The sequence below is a fragment of the Sarcophilus harrisii genome, chromosome 5 (genome assembly GCF_902635505.1).
Source record: "Sarcophilus harrisii chromosome 5, mSarHar1.11, whole genome shotgun sequence".
Classification (NCBI taxonomy): domain Eukaryota; kingdom Metazoa; phylum Chordata; class Mammalia; order Dasyuromorphia; family Dasyuridae; genus Sarcophilus; species Sarcophilus harrisii.
In genome coordinates, this window is record NC_045430.1 from 73,938,758 (window position 1) to 73,964,849 (window position 26,092).

Sequence of the window (26,092 nt, forward strand, 5' to 3'; positions counted from 1 at the left end):
GGCCTAGCCTCACAATCTGTAGTGTTAAAAGAGAAGGGGGTGGGGGGACCTGAAGTCTGAGTGCCTTTGCAGTTATCAATCTGTCATGAATTGTAACAAACCAAAATACACCTCTTTATTCTAACAGGTCTTGGGATAGGTGGGTCCTATGCAATGTAGATCTGCTCTTTGAATGGCCGAGGCCCTGAAGACTCACACCCCACATTTATCTCAGCGCCTCATTGATAGAGTGACTCTGCTAAGGCTGAGATAATGGTCAAACACGTGTGCTAAGTTTTCTGCCTCTTGGGGGGTGGGAGAGCAAGGAAAGGTTAACTGGATCAGGTGTGCCAGAAACTGAACATTTGGGTAAACACACTTTGTGTGTTGTATGACAGATACTATCCCTCTCACCCTTTCTTCCTCTTTCTAATATAAACTCTGTATAACAATAAGAAACCACTGCTGGGCTCACAGAGGTTGGGGTGTTGTTGTCCACTACCTTCTACACTAAAAGGGCACTTCCACTCTGGACCCAGCCATGCTTCTGGACTGGGTTCAACCCTGAGAGAGTTTTCTCTCTAATGGGAGGGATATCCATTTTTCTCCCACTCTGGCTGCTGAAATTCCCATCTCAGTTTCCCATCAGCAAATTATTTAAAGTTTACTATTGCATTCATATTTAGGTTTTTTTTCTTTAAAGGAATAGTTTAAAGGTACTCGCTGTATGAATCAGTTATGGGATAGATATTTATTTCCTATATGCAAAAGGAACAATAAACACAGAACACTCACAACCTACATCTGACAAAAATAAGATTCAGTACCAACCTATAAACACTGATACTTGAACCTGATTAGGGCATAAAAAAGTTTTCAGGACTGCTGATTGAGCATTATACATTCACCTCAGTACTACACTATCCAACAACTCTTGGTATGTTTGCTAATAAAATGATCCAGGTTTAGACTAATTCTATTCTTCTGAGCAATCACCTCCGATGAAGAAATTCCTATTGACACATGTTAACTTTAGTCTTTGAGAAACCTCCAGATCTCTTGAACTCAGATTCTTCTAAGTCTAGACCCATACATCTATGAAAAATATTCATTTATCTGAGATTAGATGAATAAAAACAAAAGCAGAAAAGTTTATGGCCCAAGTGTAAGCTTGCCTCATTGAGTCTAATTACCTAATATGTTGATGATGTTGCTGTAATATCAAGGTAGACAAGGGCCATATCTTCCTCACCCTCCATTACTAGTCAGCTGGATGTTCTCTCTCTTCTTGCTGTTAAGGATATGGAAAGGATGAAGGGACTATCCAGAGTTTGCCATTAAATACTAAGCTGGTCAACTTGTGGCGTTAAGTAATCAGTATCATTTCCTAAAAACCAAAATTCTGAATCCCATTTTCCCTGGAATCTGCAGAAATTTCCAAAGGACAGACAGGCACATATTTCCTGAAATGGCCTCTACAAGCCAATCCCACTTCTTCTATATCAGAATAAATATATTTGTTTCTTTCCATGGTGTTTAAAATTATAGAACTAAATTTAGCGTACTAAAACTCAAATTCCCCCAGAATAAAACTCCCTGCAGGAGTAGAGTATTATTAACCCCTGTAAAATAAAGTTAATCACTTTATAAGATTCAAGGACCAATAAATAAATAACTCTAGCAAATATATAGAAATTATAAATAAATAATCTATAAAGAGGCTGAGACTAGTGGATTATTTAAGTTTGGGAGTTTTGAGAACAGTATAGCTAAAACCCATCAGATGTACACACAAGTCCAGCATCAGTATCATAAGGTCCTAAAAAGTGGGAGCTGTCAGAGTGTCTAAGACCAAGTGAAGCAGCCCTGGTTGTAATAACAGAGCAAGTTAAAGCTTTCATGCTGATAAGCAGTGAGATCAGCTCTATGAGTAGCTACTATACTTCTAACTGGTGAAAAAGAATGAAAGAAAAAAGAGAACTCAAGAAAAAGAAGGAATTGGAGAGACTTACATAAACTGATGCTAAATGAGCAGAACCAGGAGATCATTATACATAGTAACAAGAAGACTATACAATGATATTCTGATAGACATGACTCTCTTCAAGAATGAGATGATACAAACCAGTTCCAGTTGTTCAGTGATGAAAAAAGCCACATACATCCAGAGAGAGACCTATGGGAACTTAGTATGGACCACAACACAGCATTTTCATGCTTTCTGTTGATGTTTGCTTGCATTTTGTTTTCCTTCTTAGGTTTTTTTTTTCTTTCTAGATCTGATTTTTCTTGTGCGGCAAGATAACTGTATAAATATGTATACATATATTGGATTTAACATATATTTTAACATATTTAACATGTATTGGACTATCTGCCATCTAGGGGAAGGGATGGGGGGAAGAAGGGGAAAATTTGGAACAGAAGATTTTGCAAGGGTCATTGTTGAAAAATTACCTATGCATATGTTTTGTAAATAAAAAGCTTTAATAAAAGAAAAAGAAAAAGAAGGAAGGGAGGAAGGAAAGAAGGAAAGAAAGGAAGGAGAAAGAAAGGCTAGAAAGGAAGGAAAAGGAATGAAGGAAGAAAGAAAAAAAGGAAAGGGAAAAAAAGAAAGGAAAAAAAAAAGTTGGGGGGATTTCAGAAAAGATATCCTACAGACATTTCAAGCTAAACATGTCCAAAACAGAATCTGTTATCTTTGTCCCAAACCTACCCCTCTTCCAAACTTCTTTATTTCTTTCAAAGATGTAATCATTAATACATTCAGGGTTTCAAATTCACAATCTTGGCATTATTCTTGACTCCTCACTCATTTTCACCACGTATATATTCTATCATTTGCCAGATCTTGTTGTTTCTCACTTCTCAGCATCTCCTACATCGGATTCCCTGTCTCTGCCTGTCACCATCTCAATTCTCCTGGAATTGGAATTTCCAGTTTCCCCTGGATTGGTACAAAACAGCTTTTTAATTGTCTTCCAAGTCTACAGTCTATCTTTACTCATCTTTCCACATGAGATTGCCAAAAAGGATTTTTTCTAAGAAGTGATCTAATATCAATTCTTCCTAATCAATAAATTCTAGTGCCTCCCTATTATCTATTGAAATAGTTTTTAAAGCCATTCATGCATGACCCCAATTATCTTTCCTGCCTCATTGCATATTAATCTTCTTCCTACCATCTCTTGTCAAATATGGTTTCTCTTATTTTTCTCACACATACCACTTCATCTGCCATCTCTGTGCAGCTGCATTATCTATCCCTGATATTCAAAGAATACCCCCCAATTATATGGAATACTGGATAGAGTTCTAAAACTGGAGTCAGAAACTTGAGTTTGACTCCTGCCTCAGACACATATTCTGTGTGACCCTGGACAAATCATTTAGTCTCTATTTGTTTCTTCAACTGTAAAATGGAGATGACTACCTATTTCCCAGGGTTGTGGTGAAAATCAATTAAGATAATATTTGTAAAATGTTAGCACAGCTCCTAGCACATAGTAGATACTACATAAATGTTTATTCTTTTTCTTCCTCCCCATTTCTACCTTCATTTCAAAAAACCCCTCTTTTTTCAAGATGCAGCTGAAGCACCATCTTCTACATGAAACCTTTCTTATTACTCCAACTGCTACTGCACTCTCTCCCCAACTACTCCAAATTTACTATTTGTATTTATTCTATATATAGTTTCATAAATGCTTGTGTCCTTACCCATTAGAATAAGCTCTTGAGAGCAAGGATTCATTCTTTGTTTTTGTATCCCTAGCACTTAGCACACACAGTAAATGCTTAATAAATATCTGTTGATTGATTGGTGTCTAATATACTACTGATTACTCAGTAGGCTTTTAAACAAATACAGTGGCTAGGAACACTTGATTGCTTCCCTGTCTTGAAGATCTCATCAAGTTCTTGTTCAAATGGAAATACAGGTCAAAATTGATCACAGGGAGGGAGGGGAAGGAGTGTCATGTGCAAGACAGACAGAGACAGAAGAACAGGTAGACAGACCAAGAGAAAGAGAGCGAGAGCGAGAGTGAGAAAGAGAAAGAAAGAGAGATCCAGAGACTTGAGACCTAGAGACAAAGACAAAAACAAAGAAAGACAGAGAGAGAGAGAGCTCTGATAGCACATTAACGACATTCTTCCATAGGCTCCTAAGAAGTCAATTTCATTGTAACACTTATATAGGGATTTGAATGGTCTTTGGATGTCCTCTAAGAATCTAGTCAGATCTTGTCATAAGTAAACTCTCACAGTGGCTTCGTGATACTCCTATGTGTCCTTTGTACCAGGAAAGGCTTACAAAATAGCTCTGGCCCCATAATCATTTTTGGTTCAGATGTTTATTTTTTAAATTGAGCCTGTTTAAGGTTCATGGTCCATGGTACCTTATTAAGCATCTTCTTAAAACTGGGCAACGTTGTAAATAATGAAAAATTTTAAATGAAACAATATGGAAAAAGAGTAAACATATATATGTATGTATTTATAGGGTGGGTTTATATATATACATGTTTATGTGTACGTGTTTATATGTATATATATATATATATATGTATATAAAAGCTAGCATATTCCCTCTGAGGTTGTCTCCTATTTATATGATCTATATCTTGCACATACTTGTTTGCATGTCATCTGACCCATTAAAATGTGAGCTCCTTAAAATGAGGGACCATGTTTTTGCATTTCATTGGGTTATTCTGGAAATTTCTCCTTTCCTGAAAGTCTAGGAAGTCCATTATCATTCATCTTAGAAATTTCAAGAACTAAGTGAGGGACCAAGTGAGGAATGTATACGTGTGTGTGATGCCCCATCTCTCAGAAATCTCAAACTTAAGAACCCCATTAGCCTCTGCCTTGCCCACAGGTATATCCCAGCACTTCTAGCTTCCTTAAGTATTTTTCTAAGAACTGGTCCAAACAAGGAATTGCAGTTCATTCTATTTCCATGCTTCTGAAGGCCATGTTCTACCTATATCTGAAACTCTGTAAAAGGAAGACATCTCAAGGAAATAAAGCCAGAGACATTTCTTTACAAAGGGATTTTATTGCATAACTCTTCATAATACAATAGGCATAAGAAAAGCTTTGTCCACTGAACATTTTATAACATTTTTTGAAAAGTTTGTAGTGTTTAGAGGGGGAAATGTTATTACAAATCTACTTAAGGCAAAAATATTTGATTCAACAATTCAATTAAGTTCAATTCAAGAAGTAACTATTGAGTGCCTTCTAAGTGTAAGGCACGTCCTAGGTGCTGGAAGATACAAAGATGAAGATGCAATCCCTTCCCTCTTTTACATCTCTTTCACCCATTATTCATATTTAAAGAAACACATTTCAAATAAAGTAACAATATGGAAGACTATTGTAAAATACATTCTCAACTGCTACATCATTTGGATTCAGATTTTTAAAGCATAAAAGAAGTGCAAAGTTAATAGAAATACTCTCATAAGGCAGTATTTATATCATTGCTCTCTCAAGGTCTCTTCCTTATGACCACAAGCAGAGCAATGTTTTTACTCTATAATATGAGCAGGGTCCAGCATGACAAGAAAATCTCTCTTGCCCTGCACACCATGTTGTAGCGCATGGAAGGAGAGCACAATGAATTTCCTATTTTAAATGGTATAACTCCCACAGATTACATACGCTTCACTATATTGACTCAGTTCACTGCATTCCATATCATTTAAAAAATAAATCTAGTGCGTGACAGCTAACATTATTGCTCATTGAAATTTTAGTAATATATTTTAACATAAGATAGCAATATTCTGAAATTTGATTATACAAACCTAAAAGCAACATGGAATTAAAATACATGTACACACCCCAACTTTTTATGAATGGATATTGGTTTGGGTTTTTTCCCTTAAAATTGACATTGGAAAATGTATTGAGAGAAAGATGGGCTGCTCTGGAAGAAAAAAAAAAAAGGAAGGAAGAGAATAATCCCATTCCCAGGAAATGCTAAGCCTCACAAAGGCAAAAGATGAAGGAATGGCAATGAAGAAACCAAGGGAGAAGAGATCCTCTTTATTCTTTACTGTTTTCCACTGAAGTTCCATAGTAAATATCCAGTTAACATCTAGGCAGGTTTTTCTATAGGCTAATGAGGAACTTAGCAGCTATTTTCAAACTATATGGTACTTCTTATTATCTGGATGCTTGGACTTTCTCTGGATCTCTCAAAACAATAGATTGTGAAGGGAGTGGTTGGAAAGGTGAGACTCCACTCCCTGATTAGGAACCAACAGAGAAGAATTCATGAATATATGGCATATTTCCAGGGCCTGCCTAGGTTTTGGTCAACCTCAAAAGTGATCTCCAAGGAGGCCTAAATGTAGTAGATCCCTGAAGTGGGGATAGAGGGCAAGGCAGCTATGGATAGGTCTATCTGAGTCTGATTTATACCTCAGAGAGGAAAGAGGGACCTTTATGAGTTATAGAGCACAAGGAGACAATAACAGGGTGGATGAGAAGATATTATACGGCCCATTTTGCAATAAAAAGGCAGCAGAATTTTAGGAATCTCTGATACAGGGACTCAGAACACAAATGCAATCGACATGGACACTCAATTCTTCTTTTGTTTTATTCCTTTCCTTTTTCCAGTGTTCTAAAGAATTCTTTCCTTATTTTTGACTCAATTCTCAAGAGGCAATATAGTACTTTTCATGAGTTTTTCTCTATTCCTTCCTTTTTCATTACTTACTTAAAATAAGAGTTGATTTTTAGAATTCAGGTCCCATGCTTTAATTGCATTATTGATTATTAATTGGTTAAAAATTAGATCTGGTATTGGTCAGCAAACATTCTAGGTCACTACACCATTAAGTGACATCACTCCATCTTGTATTCCTGCTCCAATCTTATGAACAACAATATCTGACCCCAGTGTGACTACATATTAAATTGTAAATGTGTAAGAATAAAATCAGCCCCTATTGTTAAACAGAAGAAAAATGTTTGGCTTTCAGCCCCACTGTTTCCATGCCAATCTACTAAGAGAATCTACTCTCTACTCCTTTTCATTTAAATTGCTAAGCCTGAAACCTCCGAGGCTTTTAGAACCAGAAAAAAATTTTTTTTTGGTTTGAAAAAGGGAAATAATATAATAACACTAATATTCAGAGGCAGTTAGGTGGTACGATGCATTGAGTGATGGATTTGGAATCAAGGAAGACCTGAGTTTGAATCTTGTCTCAGACATTTACTAGATGTGTGACCCTGGCAAGTCAATTAATCCTACTTTGCCTCAAGTTTCCTCATCTGTAAAATGGGGACAATAATAGCACCTACCTCCAGGGTTGTCATGATGATCAAATGAATTAACATATGTACAGCACTTTGCAAACCTTAAAGCACTACAAAAATGCTAGCTAATATTATTGTTATTCATATTAATTATGCAGCAATATAGTGCTTTTGCCCTGAGGATTTCAATGTACTTTACAAATGCTTTAATTCCCATTTCACACATGGGGACACAGGCACAGATAAAGAAATGTTTAACACAGCAAACCAATGGCAAGCATGGGTCTGGAACCCAAGACACCTAATTCCCAACATCCACAAATCCCACTTCCACATTTATAGAATGGCCTTGCACCCTCTTGTATGGTATGCACCCTCTTTAGGGTCTTGTTGTGTTGTTCCATGTTATGTCTGCCCAAGCATGGTTCACCATGCAATGGTTCCAGTCTTCAATGTATCTCTTAGTTTTTCCACCATATCCCTTACTTTGGTTTGAAGCTTCCCATTCCCATTGTTTAAATTTAAGCAGTTCAAATTTCCCAAACTGTTGCCTCAGTTGCAACTGGTGTTGAATGTGGGAAGGAGGACTTATGAAAAGACCATGGCAGGTGTTCTTCTGTGTGAACCTTGAGCAAAATGGAGCCCAAAGTTGTACACTGGTCTTGCATTTCAATGTTTTCAGGGTAAAATAAAATCAAATCAAGTCCTGAAAGTGAGCTAATGTTTACTTCCCCCTTCCACAACACTCTCCATACCCCCTCAGATCTGGCAGCAATTTCACATAAGGAAAGACTTTAGACCTTCACACCCTTTTAGTGGGAATAAACTGCCTTAGTTCAAATTTTCCACAAAATCTACAAATAGGGTAAAGGCATCACTCCATCCTTATCTTCAATAGATCCATATAAATACTCTATGGCCATCTGTCTTGCAGGTCTGAACTCACTACTCAGCCTCAGTTCTCTTCAAATTGCCTTGACACTGAAATGCTCTAATTTGGAGTCTGGAGGCCAAATCACCAGCTCCTTCTTATTCAAGGGAGAGATTCTTTAAATCCACTTTTAAAAAAGTATTGCAGCTTGGTACTCAAATATCTAATGATAAGGCATTCTCAAAACTATCTCTTTTCTCCAAATCTACATACAAATAGTTAAGAATATAATCAATAGCAAAATATACTCCTGGCTAAGGCTTCTCTGTTTAAGCAAAAGGAAGAGAAGGAAGAAAAAATCAATAGCACAAACTACCTTCTAATTTGAAAAATATAAATGCATATGTGGAATAAGATAATAGACAATTTTGATTTTTTTCCCTTACTAACTGGTAAGATCGTTATTTCATATTGAATTTGATTCTACAGCTCCATTTTGCCAGCTTGGGCTGGGATGTTGATGGTGTTGTCTTCGGTGTTCCCATTCTCCGCAGGAGAGAAAGACAAGGAAGCGGAATTTATGCAGTATCTTTTGCCAGTTGGTCGAGGCCCATCATCAAAAACATGCCCAAGGTGAGCACCACACTGAAAAAGAAGATCAAAATGTGAGGAAGAAATCTGTACAAAGCAGGCTTTGAGTTGTACTTCTATTAATGGCTTAAATGGATGACTAGCCTAGAGTGGAATGATGGAAACCATCTTGGACCATTTCTAATCTACCTGTCAATAGCCGTAAGGATGGTTTTTGGCAGGCGTTGCACCACATGCTGAGAGTAAAAAAAAAAAAAAACAAAAAAAAAACCAAAAAACACTCACATTGTGCATATCAGAAATCATTTATGAGCCACTGTATTATTTTTTTTTAATCTGTGAACTCTCTCAGCCAGCTGAAAATGACTGCAGTAATTTTATGAATTGAGTTTGACCCTTGATCTCCTCCTTGTAAGAAACATGGCAGAATAAAATCTCTTCCCCCTTCCCCCATTATTTTTGGCTTTGGATGGGTGGGATTCAGATATGCAAAAGTCCACTGTAAAAGATATCATTTAACTGGCCATGACGGAGGTGACCTTTGCTTTCACGGGCAGTAAAACTTAACATCAGACAAGCATTGAAAGTCCTCAGTACCCAGTAAAGTAATGGTAAGGTTTGGTGGATTTATATAGTATGGCCATTGGGATTCTAGAGTAGCCAAGAGAAAAGCCTCAGGCCTGTGGGATCCCTTTCCTGGATGAAAATTGGGCCTATGAGCTTTTTTAATCTACATGACCCAAGAGATGGGGATGAGAAGCTCCAGCGCAGATAAGTGTGGGATTCCAGAGAAAAAGCAAGTTTTCCAGTGAAAGGTCATATTTGATGGTGTTCAGTCATTTCAGTTGCATCTTACTCTTGGTGCCCTCATTAGAGGTTTTCTTGGCAATGATACTAGAGTATTTTGCCATTTCCTTCTCATTTTGCAGATTGAGGAAACTGAGGCAAACAGAGTAAAGTGACTTATCCAAGATTATACAGCTCATAAGTGCCTGGGGTCAGATTTGAATTCAGGAAGATAATTTTTTCCTGACTTCAGGTCCTGTACTCTATCCAATATGTCACTTAGCTGGCACCAAGGCTGTGCTACTAGCAACCAAATAATTTAGGGAAGGGGAAACAACCCTGGAGTACAAGGGCAAGAGGCGGGGTAAATGGTTATGATGGTTATTAAAAGAAGCCCAACACTGAGAAAGGTTTTCTTGAGAAGCTTATCTTTCTGGGGTTACCCCAAAGACCAAGGCAAAATGCTGTTCCTCCATTTGTAAAAGGGTATAGGACAGCCACAACAATAGTGGATGAGTCACAAAAGATCACAGTGTGTATCATACTTACCACTCCCCTCCTCCCCTCACCCCTGCCCATTTCTTAGGAAGGACATGAATGAGCTGTAGTGTACCACAGGAAAACATCGGAAGCAAAATTTTGCAAACATATTAGACTATCCTACACACAAAAGTCTGGGACACACATTTTCTAAGAAATTTGTGTAAGTCAAGATTTTGGAAAGAACAATAAAGGATATTATGACTGCTAATGCTAATTATTATGCTGTTGGGTAGTCAATACATAATAATATGAGACTTGTACAGGGAAGAGTATAAGGATTTTACAAATGGGGATGGTAGGAGAGCTCCTACTTCCCTCAAAAGTGCTGGAAATCGGTGCTCAAAAGTTCCCTGGTTATTAATAAATAGCATAGATAGCAAATTGATCAAGTGGCCCTTCAATGTTAAAAATGCATTCTTATTTCCCTTCCAGTGTACTGTCAGCTCATCAAAGAACTAAAAATGAACCCTGGATTCATGCAGTCTATTGCCTGGAAAATATGAAACAGGCTGAAAAAAAAAACAAATCTTGCATTATTTTTACCACATTCTATACAGGTTGAGGTAATATCAGGGTTGACAGTTCGGATTGCTTTTCACTTCTATAAACAATAGGGGCCACATTTTCAGGCACCAGCAGCTGAGACACACTGGATATAATCCATGTGCTTACCCACTGCCCACAGGAAAACACACATCTCTGCCTACCAAATGAGCAAGTTGGTACACAGGCCAACAGGAACTAGTGATCATGAGGAACAGTAGGTGTGTGCAATTATTGACCTCATACACAACTCCAGAATTTTGATCATTCACTATTTGAAAAGCAAAGTTTTCACATGGAAGTCTCAAAAAGGTAGTTTTTTTTTTTTTAATCAGGGAATTTGGCAAACTTAGCAGACATGCTAAATGATGATGATACCACAATTAATCAATTACAGAACCTATTGAGAAAACAGCTTCTTATTTACATTGCTTTAAGAGTTCCAATGAAAGAGTACTTTAAAACAGTAAGCATTAGTCGGATTTTAATTTTTTTAATTCAGATTTAGAACAGGAGTCAGGAGAATCCTTAATGTCCTTTAATTTGTTAAACAAATTATAATGATTGAATCTGGTCTGCTAAGTTTCTGTCACTATGGAAACAGTCTTCCTGTTTAACACCAAGTGAAAAAATTTATCTGATTTTCCTCTGGACAAAAGAATAGTCAAAGAGAAATTATGGGCAGGTGGAAGGAATCATTTGCACACATATTTCTGAATGTCCAAGCAAACTGACTACAATGGAACATACTATACCCACTAAATTGGGAAGCCATAATACATATGGGAGTGGAAAATCACAAATAGTTATCGGGGGGGGGGGGGGGGGGGGGGGGGGGGGTCCCCGCGGGTATTCACACCAGGCTGGGACAATTGAGGGATCTATTCTCTCAAACTAAACAATGATGTTAGTTTATATTTGTATCACATAGTAAGCCGATTCCTCCTACAAGCTCCCAAGATCAATTGTCTGCAAAGCAGACTAACCCCACAAGGCAGCTTGTGTTATGTCTCTCATAGAAGATGATTAGCAGATTTCTTTTTAAAAGCATATAAGTCAGCTATTCACAGCAATACAAAGATTGAAGAGAACTGTGAAGAACTTAAAAAGAAAAATGTTATCCCATCTCCTGAGAAAGAACTGATAGAGTCTTGAGTGTAGATTGAAGCATTCTATTTTTTACTTTCTTTTTTAAAAAAAGTTGGTCGGAGTGAGAATCTCCACAATTAATAAATATTTCTTAGGATTTTTTTAAAGCATATAAGCCCTGAAGGTTCCTCCCTGAGGGGAACTTCCACACATGGAGCCCATTCTTTGTTGCTTATACCCTGGGCAGAATACTGGGATGATGGATGGAAGTTGTCAGTGATCCATTGTTTCTTTAGCTGCCTTAGAGTTTTGCTGCACAAGCACAAGCCAACTGGCAATATGTGGGGATCGCACAGCACACCTGGTTGTAACTGAAACAAACTGGTTGCCACAAGATGAAGAAATCTTTGAAACCTGCTGCTAATGATTTATTCCAGGGTATAGTCTTCAGTATACTTGCCACTAAAAGTTTCTTTCTTTTTCTTTTCCTTTTTTCCTTTTTCTTTTTTTTTCTATCTTTGAGTTTTCAGGTAATCTGTAACTAAGGAATGGTGGATAGATAAAGGTGACTAGTCAGACACTTGTGCCTTGATCCTGAAGAATTATTAAATCATCATCATCATCAAGATCATCATCATCATCACCCCCCCCACACACACACACACACACAATCACAAATTCCCTCAGGACTTCTTTTTTCCCCCTTCCTAAGTCTTCTGCCCAGAAAATCTGGCAACCTAAAAAAGCTGCAGAGATCAAGGGGGAAGGACCCCCCTGAAAAAGAGAACCATTAGGCATCAAATTTAACATAATTCCCCCAAATCTGACTGCAATTCTCAATTATGTAAGGAAGAAACACAAACAGTGTATTCAGCACTCCTGCATATTTTTTCACTGATGTATTTCCAACTGTCCTGTAGAGTTTTTTCTCCTAGCTCTGCCTAGGATGTTTTAAGCTTTGTAATTGTCATTTTCTCTTAAGTGTTTGATCTAGAAGATGAGGCACTTTTAAAGGTAGACTTTTACACTCAGGCACATGGGGAAGGCATGGGAGGAGGAAAACAGTTTTAAGAAAAGCAATTTACTTTGCCAGTAGTTTTCTGTTTTCTCCCGCTGTTATTAAAGACACTTGTGTTTAAATAAGAGCTATTTTCCTCTATGCTTGTGATATCAATCTGTTGCCAAGGAAATGATTATGAAGTCACCAGTTTAGCTTATAATTTTACTGAAAGATCAAGAAAGAGAGAGATGGGTTGTGAAGCCGAAAACCCTCATGTAACACATGGGTATCTTTAATCATCAGCAATATATGAGTTGTCATCTGCAAAAGATTAATAAGGCTTTCAGTTTTACCAAAAACTTTTTAATTTAAAAAAAACTCCCTATTGGTGCCTATTTACCTTTTTGTGGATTTAGCTGACTTAAGACAAATTAACAATGATCTAAAAGAAACTTAGGGGACTCTACCAGAGACTCAAGCAGTAATAACAGCAGCCATAAATAGCCTCCAACTTGAGTAAACCCTGGGATCTGACAGGTTCCTTAAAGATTATTATAAAAAGTTAAGTGATTTATTGGTCTCCCATTTGCTCCAGATGTAGAATTTTGATCTGAAGAAAGAATTCCTCAAGTACTTCCAGGAGGGACTCATTCACTGAACTTTAGCTTAACCGGGCAAATCTTGCCTCCTTTGCTCTGAATTTAAACTCCTGACAAAGGTTTTGTTTAACAGGCTGGGGTGAGAAGGATTAGGGAAAAAATGACATCTAATTATTCACAGTACTTAGAGAAGCTGGAATAAGCAGCAATGTGTTTTATCAATAACTACGGAATGTGAATTAAATCCTATCAAGGAAAATTCTCCTATAACAGGAAGGAATTGGAGAATTGTCTAAACCAGGAGGAAAGTGTGTGGGCCCACCATCACATGAAAAATTTAAGACTGAGATAAACTCCACTCTAGAAGGAATAACTTGGGAATAATCCAGTGAATTCACAGAAAGTAAGACTAAGGAGAAAACTGTTTCGACCCAGATACTAAAATGATGTCAACATAAATTTGTTTTTATATGGTAACCCATCTCTTCCAACTAGCCATAAGCAAGGCAGAGGAAACTCCCCACCACAGTGTGTTTTCTGTGATCCTTCCTAAAGATGATGTCTATAGATTGCTGTATATCCCATTTCTCCTATTCCAGTCCTTTAAAAAAATCAAAGAATATTAGAATTGGAAAAGACCTTAGGAGATCATATATAATTTAATTCATAAATGAACACAAACTTTTTCTACCACAAATTCTACAAGTGGTCAGACAGCCATTTTTTGAAGACTTCCAGTGAGGGGGAAACTACTCAACGAAGCAAGACTTCTGAATAGCTCTAATTATTATGAAGTTTGCCCTGACTTAAATGTGCCTTTCTGGAACTTCTACCCATTGCTCCTATCTTTATTCTCTGGGAACTAAGTAGAACAAATCTACTTCCTTCAATATACTAAGGTCCTTCAAATGTTTAAGGTTATCCTTATATCCCCAACCACCTCATCCCAAACACTATCATGCAATATTTAGCGATTATTACTCCTACCTTTAAGTCTTCTGCCACTGCCTTAAGTGTGTCATCTATGTTTTTGTCCAAATCACTGATAAGAATATTAAATAGAATATGGAGGAATAAAGTGCTCACCTAGGGTATAGGCAATATGAATGGCAAGGTGACAACCAGATGAGAGAGACTGTAGAAGCAGAAATGAGAGTTCTCTTATCTTAACTATCCTCAGTTCTTTAAACCAATCCTAATAAAGCATCACTTCAAAGACTTCCAGTGACCTGGTTGCCCTCTTTTTGGGCATTCTTTGGCTTATCAATATCCAATTTAAAATGTGATATCCCAAAATGAACCCAGTAGTTCAATGTGAGATTTGTCCATGGCAGAGCAGAGCAGAAAAATCACTTGATTGGAGCTGGGGACAGTGTCTTTCTCAGAGCATCCTCCTAAACTTACCTTAGATTTCCTGCCAGCTATATTAAAATAGTGAATATATTGAGTTTATACTACATTAAAACTTTGATTATCTCAGGTGAATTATTTTGCCACATCTACATCATTTTATACTTGTGAAGTTATTTTTAGTTCGAGTCTAAAATTTGACATTAGTTCCCATTATATAATACCTAATGAGTTTGGGAAGCAGAATGATATGAAAAATTCCTGGACTGGGAAGTTTGTAGTATCCCACTCAAGAGTTAACTTAGGAGCACAGTGAATAGAACACTGGGCCTTGGATCCGGGAGACTTGAGTTAAAATCTGGCCTCAGACATTTACTAGTTGTGGGACTCAGGGCAGGGCAATTAAGCTCTGTTTGTCTCAGTTTACTCAACTGCAAAATAGAGTTAATAACACCACCCGTTTCCCAGAGTTGTAAGAATCAAATGAAATAAAATTTATAAAAGGACTTAGTACTACTGCCTAATATGTGGTGCTTAATAACTGTGTATTCCCTTTATTCCTTCCCTCTAATACTTACTAGTTGTGTAACCATGGACAAACAAGAGCACTTTTGCCTTATGTGAAATAAGGATAATAATTGCAACCCATTTCACAGGGTCATTATGAGAGCGATATGACATATTGTATGCAAAGTATTTTGTAAAGCTTAACTTATTCTATAAACATCAACTGCTATGACTATCATCAACATCATTATTGCTATTAATTTCAACATTCTAGCCTGTCCAGATTTTTTTTAAATCATGGCACTATCATTCAAGATATTAGCTCTCCCTCCTACTTTTTTTGTCATATGCAAGCCTTTATCCAAGTCAACCATGAAAATATTAAATATAATGCTGATCTAATGGTCTGATCTAAGGTGTAGGCAGTTTGAGTGGGGGTAGTGGTTGGTTTGTTGTTATCCTTCACTCTCAAAGAGAATCAAAATGACATCCCATGTTAGAGTCAAGTTACAGTGTGTCTGACTGTGGCTAAGATTTTCTAAATTTGTGCATCTCATGTTTCTTTTGAACTACCTCAATTCTGCTTTGTTCATAGAGCACAGTGCCTTCTTTGATGCAGGTGCGCCATGCTGGGCAATCCTGTGCCAGTATCTCCTATATCACCTAATCAATTCCAAAGCTTTTCAGGAAGACCTTGAAAGTGTCCTTGTCGATTCTTCTGATGGGGTAGTGGTTAAGGATATAATGATGGAAGCAGAAATAAAATTTGGCCACTAATTGTTCTTAAGAACAAGGAAGAATAAATCATTAAAGGTGGTTCTGAGATTTGAGCCTAAAGTAACTGGGAGAATAGAGTCATCGACACAAATAGGGAAACTGGAAGCAAGGGAAGATTTGGGGGCCGATGATGAGTTCCATTTTTGATGAAGTGAATTTGGTGTCTCAATAGGACCATTCAAGCAGAAGTGTCAAAAATGCAGATTTAGGACTGAGAGAGGAGATCAGAGGAGAGAGGTTGTCAGAAGTCAGTTTAGTCCAGATAAAAGAAGACTGGATTTGAAGCCAGAATACAGTTATACTTCTTATTAGTTGTGTGATCTTGAGCAAGTTATTTAATTTCTTTGGATTTCTTTTTTGCATGCCTAAAATAAAGGGCTTGGACTAAATGAACTCTAAAGTATTTTCTAGCTCCAAAGTTGTGATTTTGTGATGCTATATACAGACTCATAAGTCATATCCATAGACAACTGAAGCACTGGGAGTGGATAAAAGCTGCTACGGGAGAAAGTATGAAAGCTATGGATAAAACTTTGGGAACCAGGGGAAAACATATGGATCACAATAGAAGATTTAGAAGAAAGTCATGTAAAAAAGATGGAAATCAGGAGAGAATAGGGTGGCATAGTGAAATGAGAAGCCTGTATTGAGATCAACAGAGGCAAATGTTCCAAAAAGAGAGCTTGAAGATAGTAGTTTTAGTTCAAGGTGGGGACAGAAGCCAGAATGCAATGATTTGGGATGTGAATGGGTAGTGATGGAAGGGGGCAGCTGGGTAGTATAGTAGACTGAGCACTCATCTTCCTAAGTTAAATGTAGCCTCAAACACTTATTAACTATGTGACCCTCAGCAAGTCACTTAATCCTGTTTGTTAAGTTTCCTTAACACTTTCCCTATTTATAAAAAGGATATGGCAAACAACTGCAGTATTTTTGCCAAGAAAACCCCAAATTGGGTCATAAAGAAGTACACAATTGAAAAAAATGAAAAATGAAAATTGAAAAACCCACAAAAATGAAAGTAAAAAACTGTTATCAGAAAGTATGAAATATTCTTTCAAGAAATCTGAAAATGAACTATGAAGAGGAACCACAAAGAAGAAACTTGAAAGTATAATTTATATGACCTCAACATTTGGAGGTAGAAGAAGGAACAAGCCAAAGCAATCTATGAAGATGAGAATGTCTGACATCTATGAAAATGTCTATTAAAATGTTAGAGATTGATTCCTTTGTGGGAGTATAATTTTGCTATACAACACTTTTCAACCACTTGTTTCTATTCTAATTTGCTTTTTCTTAATAAGGTATGATAATCAGTATGTATGTAGTATTTATAGATAATTATATAATGTTTGCACAATACTTTACAAATTTTAGCTCATTTTTGTTTTTATAGTCTCATTGGCTAAATCTTGCCACGGCTTGTCTAAGGAAGTGGGGAGTTCCTTACTCTTAGCTTTCTGTGTTATAGTGCATGGCTCTCACTGCTATTGCCAAAATCACACTGAGGCTTCTATGCATTACTTTGCTTGTGTGGTCCAGAGTTAAGTTCAATATAATTCATGAGCCACAACACCAAGGTCACCGAAGAAAAGATCTGAGCAATGAAAACATGTCCTGCAACTTTGACCTAAAAGAGTCATATCAGGCTTGCATTGAATTTAGTCCTAATCATAGGGGAAGACTTCCCAATGATGGGCAGCTTCATGACAGAGAAAGAGGTAAAGTTTATTTTGGTGTTTGTTAGAAGGAAGAAAGAAAAACATTCACAAAATAGCTTGACAAATTCCCTAGCAATATTCCATAATACGTTATTAAAGAGATGGCTCCTGGGCACTATGATGGAAAAGCTGTGATCAATAAGAGCCAAGGTGGGTTCTTTCAGAATAGTTCATTCAACAATATTAGCCTGGTGAGCATCACCCTCTTTTCTGAAAGTTACTGGATTAATAGATTAGAATTGTGGATATATAGGGACATCCAGGGATTTAGGGAGAGCCAGGTGGTACAATGGCCCAGAGTTAGGAAGACTCATCTTTCCAGATTCAAATCTGACCTCAAGAACTTGATAGCAGTCTGATTATAGGCAAGTTACTTAGCCCTGTTTGCCTCAGTTTCCTTGTCTGTAAAATGAACTGGAGAAATAATTGACAAACCACTTTAGTGTCTTTGCCAAGGAAACCCCAAATGAGGTCAGAGTCAGATACAATTAGAAAAAATGACTGAAAAGCAACAAAAATGCCTATATTTCATAAGATAACTGACAGTTTGTCCTACAATAATCATTGTTAAGAGAATTTAGAATTGGCTGAGTGTCCGAACTTAATGAATCACCATGATTATGTCAATATCAACAGAAAGTAGTCTCTGATAGAGCACCCTTAGGAACTGTCCTTAGGCAGGAGCTATTCAACAATTTTATATGCATTTTGAATAAAGGCATTTTATCAAATTTGCAGATAATATGAAGTTTGAAGAAAAAGATGAATTTGGGAGCACATAAATTCAAAAGGAATTTGATAGGTTAGAGTGATAATATAAAACTGAATAATGTAAATATCAATCTATGTATATATACAGATATATATTTACCTCTCCTGATAGTATGTAGGTGCTTTAAGAACAAGAATTGTCCTATTCTTTGATTTTGTAGCCTCAGAACCTAGCACAATAACTAGAATTAATAAATTCTAGTTGAATGATTGCTTGCTATTGATTCAGGTTCTACTTATAAGTGGGAAGCTTTTATTCATTTGTCACATATGTTTGGTAATATATAGAGGCCTTAGGATCTTCTCATTCATAATAAAAGTCACTCATACTTGCTACATTCACCTGAACAATTTGACATTGCAGAAATTGGGGCAGCTAGGTGGCACAGTGGATGCAGCCCTGGCTCCAGAGTCAAGAGGACCACACATTTGACACTTACTATCTGTGACTCTGGGAAAGTCACTTAACTCTGTTTGCCTCACAAAACAACAACAACAAAGCAATTAGAGAAATTAGAGAAAATAAAACAACTGAGTGTAGGATTGTGGGAATGAAGAAATCTAAAACATGATACAAGGAATATGAAGCCAGACTTGAATAAGGTTTTTAGAATGATAAAATTCTGAAGACAAAGGATTTATTCTTGAATTAAAAGTTTTTCAAAATTAAGAAAAATTTCAAAAAGGAAAAGTTTTTAAAAAAAAAATCAAGCAAATATATGCAAAACATAAATGAAAATAGCTATATGACATTTGGGAATACATAATAAGAATTCAAAAGGAATTGGATAGGTTAGAGTGATAACATAAAATTTAACAATGTAAATATCAATCTATGTATATGGGGTTTTAAGTTACTGAAATAATACTTTGTAATGTTCCCATAGCATATTGTATTTCTCTGGCACACATCTCATAGTTACATCCATCTGGGGAAGGGGATAACAAGCAGTTTAGTTTCTGTAAAGTCTTATTATTTTCTACAGTTGGCATGTAACTTACTTAAAATATATATTTTCATATATGTCAGGGTGAATGACCATCTTTGGTTCTCTCCTCTCTTTTTCTCTTTCCTTCTTCTGTCCCTGTCTCTCTCTCTGAGTCCTTCCTGCCTCTGTCTCTCTGTCTCTGTCTCTGACCTGTCTTTCTCTGTTTCTCCATCTCTCTTCTTTAAATTAAAAGCTTGACATAAACAAAGGAAATAATCTTTCTAAATAATATAAATTTAGAGAGCTGGAAAAGACCCCCAAAGTATGGTCAGAACCATTTCTCCAATAATCAACTGTTAAGAAAAGAAACTGGACTTGCTATTCCCTAGGAATGGTAACCATTGATCACCAGTTTCATTAATGAAAGGACCAAGAGTTATGCTGAATTTTAGTTGATATCTTTCATAAATATTATCTCCTCTTAGCAAAGGGTTTATGCTTAATTTATCTTTAACCACTGAAGAATATCACTAATGCATCATTTTTCCTTGACTGCTACTAAGCTACTGATGTCATCTCTATTACACCTTCTCTGGGAAACAGAATTCATTCACCCATGAACATAAACATTGGCCCATATACCTGAAACCTAAAAGACATAAAACAGTGGTACTTGAAAGAAATTTAACATTCTACCTCCTCTTTCCATTTATTTATTAATTGTTTTTTAGTATTCCTGAGGGAGTCCTAAGTAATAAGGAAGGAAAGAAGGAAAGGAAAGAAGGGAAAGGAAGGAAGGAAGGAAGGAAGGAAGGAAGGAAGGAAGGAAGGAAGGAAGGAAGGAAGGAAGGAAGGGACTGAGGGAAGGAGAGAGGGAGAAAGGAAGGTAGGAAGGGAGAAAGGAAGGTAGGAAGGAAGAAAAGAAGGAAAGAAGAAGGGAGGGAGGGAGCAAGGAAGAAAAGAAGGAAGGAAAAAGAGAGGAAGGAAAGAGGGAAAAAATCACCAGCATTTTCCAAAACTGTTAACAGCCTAATAATAATTTTCATCAAGGCCAACAGAACCAAAGTGAACTTTATATCAGAAGCACAAATTAGAATGTGTCATTTTCTCTCAGAACACATGTTCATATGTCCTTCATATGTACAAGTGTAGCTAAATATTTTAGGTGGCTGAATGGAGTCCTCACTTATCTAAGTTATAACTAAAGAAATAATGAGCAGCTCTTCATCAGGTAAAAAGAACAACTGATAAAGTATTATTAAAATGATTTATATGTCAGATTCTGTGTTTGAATGACACGTCTCATGTTTAGTTAAAAAAAGAAACAGTTACTTCATTCATTAATAAATTTATGTGTGAAATAGTTTCATAAATCTGGGTCAGCACTGAATTTATTCCAAAACCAGTTCTTACAGAATCCTACTTTCTTCCAGACTCAAAATTTTCAAATCTAGCCTCAGAGTCTGAGTAGCTGTGTGACCCTGGACACATCACTTAACATTCTCTTTACAAATGCTTTGTTAACCCTAAAAATTTAAATTACATTTATAAGTGTATTATTATACTAATCAAGTTTCTCCCAGAGTTTTAGCTATTGCTAATTGGTAAGGAATAAAATAAAAGCTTCATTAACTTTTTCAGGTCTCTAAACCACTATTTAAAAAGTTATTTTTTATCTTCTTTTAAGAATAGAAGAAAGGACTGAAACTGTGATTTAATTAGTACTTGAAACACCCAAATGAAAGAATCCTCTCTATTAGGAGAAGCACCTTTTCTGAAACTTAAGAGTCAGAAGTTGACTTGCCTGGAGTCAAACAGTCAGTATATGTCAGAGCTATCAGTAGAACTTGGGTCTTCTAGCTAGGGCTTCCTCTGGCTCTCTCATTTTGCTTCCGGTTTATCTCACTTACATATTAATCAGTCAACAAATATTTACTAAACACCTACCACTCATCAGGCACTGTGCTAAGTTTGAGGGAATACTCTTGAGGGAATAAAGAGGATGACAATGATGATGGTGGTGGTGGTGGTGGTGATAGTGTTTATATGGCACTTTTAGGGTTTTCAAAGTGATTTATACACACACACACATATGTATATATATATATATATATATATATATATATATATATATATATATATAGTCTCATTGTATCCTCTCAGCTATTCTGGGATATCCCTATCTTATAAAGAAATTGAGATGAACAGAGGTTAGTTAAGCTGATTGACCAAGGATCACCCAGTACGTGTTTAAGGGTAAATCTGAACTCAAATCTATCCTGACTCCAGATCCAGTGTTCTGTCTATTGAATCATCTAGCTGCCTAATAATGATAACAATAACAACAATAGTTAACATAAATATAGCACTTTAAAGTTTGCAAAGTGCTTTACAAATATTATCTCATTTTATTCCCACACCAACTCTGGGAAGTGGGTGCTAGTATTATCTCAGTTTTACAGAAGAGTAAACAGGCTAAATTTGAACTCAAGATTTTCTGATGCTATCCATTGTGCCACCTAATGTCTTAATAATAAAAGCAGCGATGATGTTACTTATCATATTTACTTCACAGGATTATTGTGAAGATCAAATGAGATAACATTTGCAAAGCACTTTGTAAGCCTGAAGGTAATGGATAAACATGAACAAATAACTGACACTTTTAGCAATTACAGTTTTCAATCAGAATTTTTAAAACCTATGGCTTACATTTCTGTGATTATTAATCTCAGGGAGGCAATGCTTGCTCTTTTAAAATAATTGCTATTTGTCTTCCATAAGCAGGAAGATTATGGGCTGCACATATTCTGAAACTGGTAAGTGTTCTATTTGGCATTTCAAACATAATGTTGTTGTTGCTGAGTAAAATTTATGTTTTAATAGATATTAAATCAGATGCTGGAAAATAAAGATCTTATTTGAAAAAATTTACTAATTCACAACTGGTATTCAGAAATATGGATCTTTATGACATTTAGCCAAATGTCATTGTACATAACATAATAAGGAGAGAATAACTGATCTTTAGAAGTAGTCTAATCACTGTTCTTGTTCATGGCTTTGGAAACTAAAATTATAAGCATTTGAAAAAATAATGCATTTCAGAATTATAATTTCCAATATGATTTTTTTGCAATTTGAAATTGCAAATTTTATAGATCTTAAAAAGTTGCTTTGAACATCAAATGAGAATATTAAGTTTTTTTTTCTAATCACAAAGCACTACATGAATATGTTATGAGGCACAATATTGGTTTTGTTACCCCAATTATTATACATCTTGAAGAGGGGTAATGATATATTTTACACTAGAAATGTAAGCCATGGGGTAAATGATATTATGAATGGATTAAGAATAGAGGCAGAGGAGAAGGAGAACCAAACACACTTAGATTAAGCCTATTTTGACAGCTTCAGAGATTGGCAAGCAGAAAACAGAACATTTCTAAAGAGGCACTGTGCCCAAATAGGAGAAAGTGAAAAAGGCTAAGAGGGAATAGTTCTTCTCCCACTAAGCAAAGAAAGGATGTAGCAGAGAGAATTCTCATATGAATTAAGGACAGTTTACTCTTTGAGGTCTAAGGTAAAATGAGTTTGATCTTCCTTTCCTCTTTCCCCCTTGTTTCTTGCTACTCCTCCCCGTCACCCTTGTAAGTGGTCACTTTGTCTTGTAATTCTACTTGACATAATCACAAGTCTTGGATATGTTTCATGATGCACATATAAAAGTTGTATTTTATAGTCAAGAAGTTCATGTGCTGTTGACTGACCTGAGAGCAGCTTGTTTCAACTCTATGCATCCCATGGGAAAAGTCATCAGTGAATGTAATTGCATCTGAACTTATCACATCATGGAATGAGGGCCAACCTGGGGAGAAAGGTACAAGAGAGAGAATGAGATAAATGATTTTTGGTTAGAAATGTAATTTTAAAGACATACAAAGCATAATATAGACAGCTAGGTAGTACAGTAGATAGAACACTGGACCCACAGTCAAGAAGGTTCATCTTCATGAATTCAGATCTGATCTTAGACACTAGCTGTATAATCCTGAGTAAGTCACTTAACCCTAATTGCCAAGCGCACACACACACACACACACACACACTCACAAAACAATTAACCTAAAGAGAAAAAAAAACATAATACAGTTAACAAAGAAAGATAAATGATAGATCAATAGATGAAAGATAATAAATGATAGTTTAGCTGCTAAGTGATAAATTTGTGGATATTTTAATTTTTCAAAGTGCACCTAGTAACTTGCTGAATGATAATTATCAAAAATGATAGATGCAAAACTATCAATCCAATCACATCTTGAAGTATTGAGAAAAATATCCCTTCTTATAAGTTCATCACCATTTCCTGTTATTTATTGACATCAGCGTATTATTTTGTTCTAACGTACCTGTGCCCAAGTGATAACTACAATTTCAAACATGTTGAAATAATGAAAAAGAAGGAAACTGAATTAAATCAGAGATTGATCAACTCTAATCTTGAACACATCTCCCTCTTAAGGAAGAGATTTCCCTAGGTTCTGCATAAGAGATTTTGTAAAGAGTCACCAAGTTCCATTCTGTGTGGTCTCCCCCAATGGGTAATTTTATATTTCTTATGTTTTCTTCTACTAAATTATTTACACACATATCTATAGAGGTAGAAAAGACTAAAATTATATATACTGAAAAAATTTTACTGTCATCATTTATGGTAACATTCCAGAGATGAGTCAAAATCAGGAAAATAATTAGCCTAATTAATCTTATAATCATAAAAGTGACAAAGATTATAAAAACCACACAGTTGTTTTAAAAAGTATGTAATCTTTAACAAAATTTTGCCTTTTACGAACTATGAAACATTTGAAAACTTCTAAAAATGTAGGCATAGAAGGGTCTTTCTTTAAACCTACCCAGACACATACAAGATTTATATAAATACTTTTATACTGAAACAGAGACAGAAATAGTTAAAAGAAATATTCAAAGCTCAGTAGATGTTTGAAATGAGTTACTATAATAAAGCAACATTACTACCTAAAATAATTTATAGATTTAGTGCTATCCCAGTGGAAAAGTGTGATGACCGCATATTTTAAAATCAGTTGGAGTCAGGAATTCAGGTTAAGGGAAAATCTTCAATCTTTATTCTCAGTAGAGGTGAAGAAGGCTCAAAGGTGAAGGGGGATCAGAGGTGAAGGAGGGATCGCAATTGCAGTGTGTGCAGCTGAGTCAAGAAACCAGCCAGTCTTCCCTTTCCACTCCTCTCTCCGCCCCTCTGCCTCCACCCATCAAAATCGTCATTTTCTATACAACATATCAGGACTTGCACAAAGAGTGGGTGGGGGCCATTCTTTCTCCAAGCATATATATTAATAGAGTATGGTCCAATTACCATTTAGCCTCATGTGCTTGGGACCTCAGTGCATCAACTCAAGCTTCAGCCCATTACAGAAAAGTTTTATAGAACTAGGAACAAAGTAATTAAATTGATTTCAATGAATGAAAGGTTCAGAATCTCAAAGGAAAAATAAGAAATATGAATGAAGGGAACCTAGTATCCCTAGATTCTTAAGCTATATAATATGGTTATCCATCAAAACTATCTGCTACTGGTTAAGAGGAAAGTAGAAAAATAGAACAAACTATATAAAAAAGAAACAAGCAATTGAAAGCATTAGCCCAATGTTTTATTAAGCCAAGAACATAAGTTGTCAGGTAGATTCTATTTTTAATAAGAACTGCTTTGAAAACTGTAAAGCAGTTTGGCAGAAATTAAATTTAGACTAACATCTTATACAATATAGCACCATGAGCTCAAAATGAACCTAAATCAGTTACAACCTGAACTTTAAAAGATCAGGAGGTTGAAAAAAATGAGAAGAAAACAATATCAAGTATCTTTAATAACTGTGACTAGGGAAAAGATTCTTAAATAAACAAATTATAGAAAAGATTATAAAAGATGAAACAGACAGTTTTGGCTATATAAAACTCAAAAATTTCTACACAAACATAAAGAACAAAGAAAATAGGAGTATTGTAGAATCAAATAGAATAATAGAATAATTAATAATTAAATAGAATAGTCAATAACTAATAGTTATTTAATTAATTTACTAATTAACTAATAATCATTAATAATTAAATAGGATAAAAGTATTAAAGAAAAAAACTTTTGTACCAAAATTTTCAAGGAAATTCTCATATCTTAAACATATAAGCTAAGGAATTGATACAAATATGTGACAGTAGCAGCCATTCCCTTAATAAATGGTCAACAAATAGGAAGAGTTTTCAAAAGATAGTCTGCTAGTGTGTCATTTTGTTCTGATCCCAAACCTGCACTACTGGACCACCCTTAAAGTAGACCAGCCCCACAAGGAGTAATATATATTGAGACTGAAAAGATAGAATGGGACTAGGTTGTGAAAGGATTTAAAAATTAAACAGAGGACTTTACATTTTAGCCTAGAGGTAATAGGGAGCCACTGGAATTTATTGAGTAAGAAATTGTGACGTAATAAGAACCGAACTTAAGGAAAATCACTGTGAAAGTGAAAGCTGCATGAAAAATGGGTTGAATAGGGTGAAACTTGGAAAGGGAGGCCAATTTTGGAGTTCTTTTAAATAATCTAGCTAAGAAGTAGTGAAGATATGGAATAAGATAGTTACTATAGGATTACAAGGAGTCAAATGCAAAAATTTTAGGATGATAGAAACAGCAATATTTTGCAAATGACTAA

General features: G+C 35.8%; 1 protein-coding gene across 1 annotated transcript in view; it reads right to left on the reverse strand.

The window, feature by feature from the left end:
* Window positions 1-7,984: 7,984 nt before the first annotated feature.
* MSRB3 (methionine sulfoxide reductase B3) overlaps window positions 7,985-26,092 on the reverse strand; it is a 166,932-nt gene continuing 148,824 nt past the window's right edge. Inside the window, 2 exon segments of the mRNA XM_031940172.1 lie at window positions 7,985-8,773; window positions 23,111-23,208. Coding sequence (XP_031796032.1) covers window positions 8,612-8,773; window positions 23,111-23,208 — 260 coding nt within the window. The 3' untranslated portion in view covers window positions 7,985-8,611.